Source organism: Culex quinquefasciatus, chromosome 1 (genome assembly GCF_015732765.1).
Source record: "Culex quinquefasciatus strain JHB chromosome 1, VPISU_Cqui_1.0_pri_paternal, whole genome shotgun sequence".
In the NCBI taxonomy this organism is placed as follows: Eukaryota; Metazoa; Arthropoda; class Insecta; order Diptera; family Culicidae; genus Culex; species Culex quinquefasciatus.
Genome location: NC_051861.1, coordinates 53,932,179 through 53,936,694, shown reverse-complemented (window position 1 = coordinate 53,936,694; position 4,516 = coordinate 53,932,179). Strand labels below are relative to the sequence as shown.

General features: G+C 37.9%; 1 protein-coding gene across 1 annotated transcript; it reads left to right on the top strand.

The window, feature by feature from the left end:
- The first annotated feature begins 250 nt into the window (after window positions 1–250).
- On the top strand, window positions 251–4,253 carry LOC6034777 (trypsin-1). Its single transcript, XM_038262880.1, has 3 exons — window positions 251–332; window positions 3,098–3,281; window positions 3,517–4,253. The coding sequence occupies exons 1-3, from the start codon at window positions 251–253 to the stop codon at window positions 4,148–4,150; spliced, it is 900 nt and encodes a 299-aa protein (XP_038118808.1). The 3' UTR covers window positions 4,151–4,253.
- Window positions 4,254–4,516: the final 263 nt, after the last annotated feature.

Genomic DNA, 4,516 nt, shown 5'->3' with positions numbered 1-4,516 from the left:
TGCCGTTGGGTGTAAGAATAATTGATATTGATACTACTGACTACACCTCCACTAGGGGGTGAGAACTCTTGGGACATGTCAATTTTGCTTTGTATAGGACGACCTTCTCGTTTCGATATAATAGCGGCTGTCTTTCCGGCTAGCAGTGTCATTTCGGGTCGGATTTTCTTGCAAACCATTTGCTAACTGCTCCAGCGTGTCAGAATCGGTTTAATGTACATTGAGATTATCAAATTTTGACATCAGAACCATGCGATGGAGTTTGCACAGAGGATTGTGGCAAGGTGTTATCTTGATTTTCCTGTCTGAGAGCATCAACAGTCAAATCAACTGTAAGAACCGAGAATGTGAAGTATTTTGTCATTTTAAATCAACGAACTCAAAAAAAAATATTGTTAAAAACAGAAAAATATTGAATTGTGAAATAGTGTGGCAAGGTGGCGAAGTGAACACATATATACACTCCTCGGTTGTTCTGAAAATCGGCACTTGAGTAGGTGCGGCATTAACATTCCAACGCCCAAGGCTAAAAAAAAGTTGGAACGGTAACTTCAACTCAATGATTCTCGGGCATAACTCAACCAATAAAGATGAATCTTCTTTCCAGTGATTTGTTAGGATGTCTAGATGATTCTAGAACTTTGCAGAACTTAATTTGATCAAATCTGTAATTTTTGCGACCAAAAACATCGTTCCAACTTTTTTTTCGCGTGTAAAAAAAAAATCGCCAAAAATTCCGCGGAGGCAGTTGTTTTAAAAAAGGTGGAACGATGTTTTTGGTCGCAAAAATTACAGATTTGATCAAATTAAGTTCTGCAAAGTTCTCGAATCATCTAGGTATCCTAACAAATCACTGGAAACAAAAATCGTCCCAATTGGTTGTGTAATGCCCGAGAACCAGCGAGTTGAAGTTACCGTTCCACCTTTTTTTGGAGGCTTGGGCGTCCGTGTAAGTTAGACATGCGTTGGGCGTTCCAGTATTAAGTGTTATAAGTATAGGCCAAAAATGTGTTTTCCCATATGTATAAAATTCCATGGAGGAGGTGCATGGTGGCTCAAGATAGTTCTATAAATTTGTAAATAAGTCTCATTATATGGCGTGTTTCAACAATTTTTCATTTCTTTACCTTTAATTAGCATTAAATTTCGAAAAAAAAATTTTTAAATCAACTTTTTTATTTTTTTAGTACCAGGCGTCTCCATTAGTATGAAAATACATTTTTTCTGAAAAACGCGAACCGATATAATATTTCGCATTTAACAAATTTTTGATCAGGAAGGTGAAACACAAATTTCTACGTACAAATCTCGTGTTTTCGATTTATAATATTTTGCTTCCGCCATAGGGACCATCCATAAACCACGTGGACACTTTTTTGGGAATCTCGAACCCCCCTCCCCCCCTTCGTGGACAATTGTCCATACAAAAAAAACTTTTTTGTATGGAGCGTGGGCAATCGCCATAACCCACCCACCCCCCCTCCCCCCCTCCCCCTAAAGTGTCCACGGGGGGTGAGATTGGGTCATACAAAATGCTGAAATTTGTATGACAAAATCGCACCCCCAGACTTAATGTCACCCCTGACGACGGTATCCCGAGCCGACGGAAATAACTTAGGAATAACATTTTTTGATATTTAAAAATTCTAGGCCAATAACATTTTGTGTTATTTATAACAAGATTCGTTATACGTTGTTATTATTTTTTTTGTTATTGGATTGTTATTGTAATAACAGACTAATAACATTTTAAGTTATTCTTCGAACAAATCTTCGTTATTATTTTTTTGTTATATTAACAACCAATCCGATCATCCCAATAACAGTTGGCGTTATTCTTCAATAACAAAAAATGTTATTTCAAAGTTGTTTAGGCTGTCAACCAATATCAGACCAATAACAAATTTTGTTATGATAACATAAACTGTTAGTAAACCCTTATGCAAAAATTGATTTATCAAGAAGATTCCGGGTAGTTTAATGTTGAAACTTTTCTTTTGTTTAACTTTTAGGGTCGATAGTAAATAATAGTCCGGACTCGATTATATGAAGCATCTGTTATACGAAGTTTCAATTATTCGAAGGACCGCAAAGAATCTTCTAATATTCAAAAAATGAAAAAAAAATTGGATTAAAGCACTGCATTTTATTGACTTTCCGGATAGTTCGCATGATTCCGGACCAAACTGCATCATTACTCAAAATTTACGAAATTACAAATGGAACGGACTTGCTTCGAGCGGCAGTTTAGATCCCAAATAGTCATATTCGTGTGGTTGATTGCCAGTTACTGATGATGATGATGATGAGATGGTGGATTAGACATTTATAGATCACTGTTTTTGGGTTCACATTTGAGCTAAATGACTCCAAATAAGACACACAGATAAATCAGTTTGACGTTTGAGTGTTTTTTAATTCGAAAACGTTCGAATTAGCAAGCATTTGATTTGTTGGACATTCGAATTAACGAATTCGTTTTGTATATATAAAAACTTATTTAGTATTTTTGTGTATACTTTTGTGTATACTCAGAAAAAAATGGATAAGGTGCTAAAAATTCTTGAAAATATTGTTAAATAAAACAAGAAAACGAACAGTTCCTAAAGACGTCTTATAATCAATTTATCCACAAATCGACATATGTCAACAAAGCGATTTAACGACAAAGTGAGATAGAGATTCCAAAACAAGGCGTGGTCATTCCACCTCGTTTCATTTGTGGGGGAATATGATGGATTAGGCTTAAAAAGGAAAATAATGTATCGAGTTGTTTTTATATTCCAAAAAAAAACCCTTAAGCTTCAATCATGCAGTTTCCCACGAGCTAAATTTTGATTTGCCGTTAAGAAATGCAAAATTTAATTCATGCAAATTAATTCACCGATCATTTCGATGAATTGGTTATTCTTAGTAGCAACTCGATGCGGGTATTTCAAGTCATTCAACTGTTAGCTTCCAATTCACTTGTCATATATTTTACACTATAGCGACTCAATGAATCCCATTGCGTACGCTTACAGTTATGATTCGCAACTAATAGAGCAGATAATATTCTCAACCTACCATGTTATTGAACTTCAACCAACCACCACAGTTTCATCGATCCCATGCGGCACCGGCGGAAGCAGCAGCAGGAGACAGCGAATAGTCGGTGGTTCCGACGCGGTGCGTGGCCAAACGACGTATATTGCAAGTCTCATGAAGTACGGTGGCCACTTCTGTGGCGCAACGGTATTGAACGAACGATGGCTAATCTCGGCCGGTCATTGCGGGTGCAAGTAAGTTGTTGGTTTGAAAGCAAAATTGAATTCACCACAAATGGCGTTACCATTGTTTTTGGTTGAAAAAAAATGCCAGTACCAGACTAACAGGATAATACTGGCCGTTGGTACGTCTGTTTTTTTTCTATTTGGATTATTGTAACATTGTACAATACATTGATCAGAAAGCGTGGTAACGTTATTCGTGAGTGTACTAATACTAGAAACATTGATTAAAAATGCACATTCGTAGTGGTCTCAACAAGCCGATACGTCCGGCTCTTATTAAAGCAATTCTCGGACTGTACAAAATTTCTGAACTCAAAGGAAACCAAATCGGAGAAATTGATAATGGACTTGGTACTGCGTATGAAATGACCATCAAGTCCATCGTGCTCCATCCAGAGTACTTGTGTAGTAAGCCGTACAATGACATTGCCCTCCTGGAGTCTACCAAGGTGATCTTTTTCAATCAAAACGTGCGACCAATTTGCCTGGCCACCAGCCAAGATTCTTCCGGCCACGTCGAGGGTAAACTGGCGGCCGTATCGGGCTGGGGCTGGAGTCACGAAAATCGCAAGGAAGGAGTCAAACCCGATACGTTGCAACGGGCAGTGGTGGACGTGTTCCGGAATGAGGACTGTGAAGCATTCTACCGCGATGGAAATCGACCGAGGACCATCGCAAATACACAACTTTGCGCTGGTAAACGAACCGGTGGAATCGATTCGTGTTGGGCAGACTCCGGAGGGCCGTTGGTGACCAACGGTGATGTTCTGATTGGTATCGTGTCAACGGGAATTGGATGCGCGAGGTCGGGATTTCCGGGAATCTACACGAGAGTAAGTGAATTTACCAACTGGATTGGTGAAATCGTGAAACGATGAAAAGTTTGTCGTCTGATGAGTGATTTGTTTTAACAAAATGTGATATTTCTACCTCGTTGTACAATCTGATCTTCTAGTCTTAGGTTATTAAAAAGTTTACAGTTATCCAACAGGATGTTAATTTTGAAAGAAATTTCCTTGGACAATTTTTCTCACTAAAACTCAAATATCTGGGCTACCCTAAATTAAATAAGCATTTCTGAAAAAAAAATCGAAAAAGTGCGGAAAGCCAAATATTGATAATGAGCAATTTTCTACCAAAACCGGAAATGGATTTTATTTGTAATTTTTTATTTGGCTCAAACTTTGTGGGGGCCTTCCCTATGACCAAATAAACTATTAGTCTCCATACAATTTTGGCTGCTG

Bases quoted from the DNA above. Each gene is read 5' to 3' on its own strand.
- LOC6034777 (XM_038262880.1), top strand. From the start codon at position 251: ATGCGATGGAGTTTGCACAGAGGATTGTGGCAAGGTGTTATCTTGATT. The intron at 333-3,097 runs GTAAGAACCGAG...CAACCACCACAG, and splicing joins CATCAACAGTCAAATCAACT to TTTCATCGATCCCATGCGGC. The intron at 3,282-3,516 runs GTAAGTTGTTGG...GCACATTCGTAG, and splicing joins GCCGGTCATTGCGGGTGCAA to TGGTCTCAACAAGCCGATAC.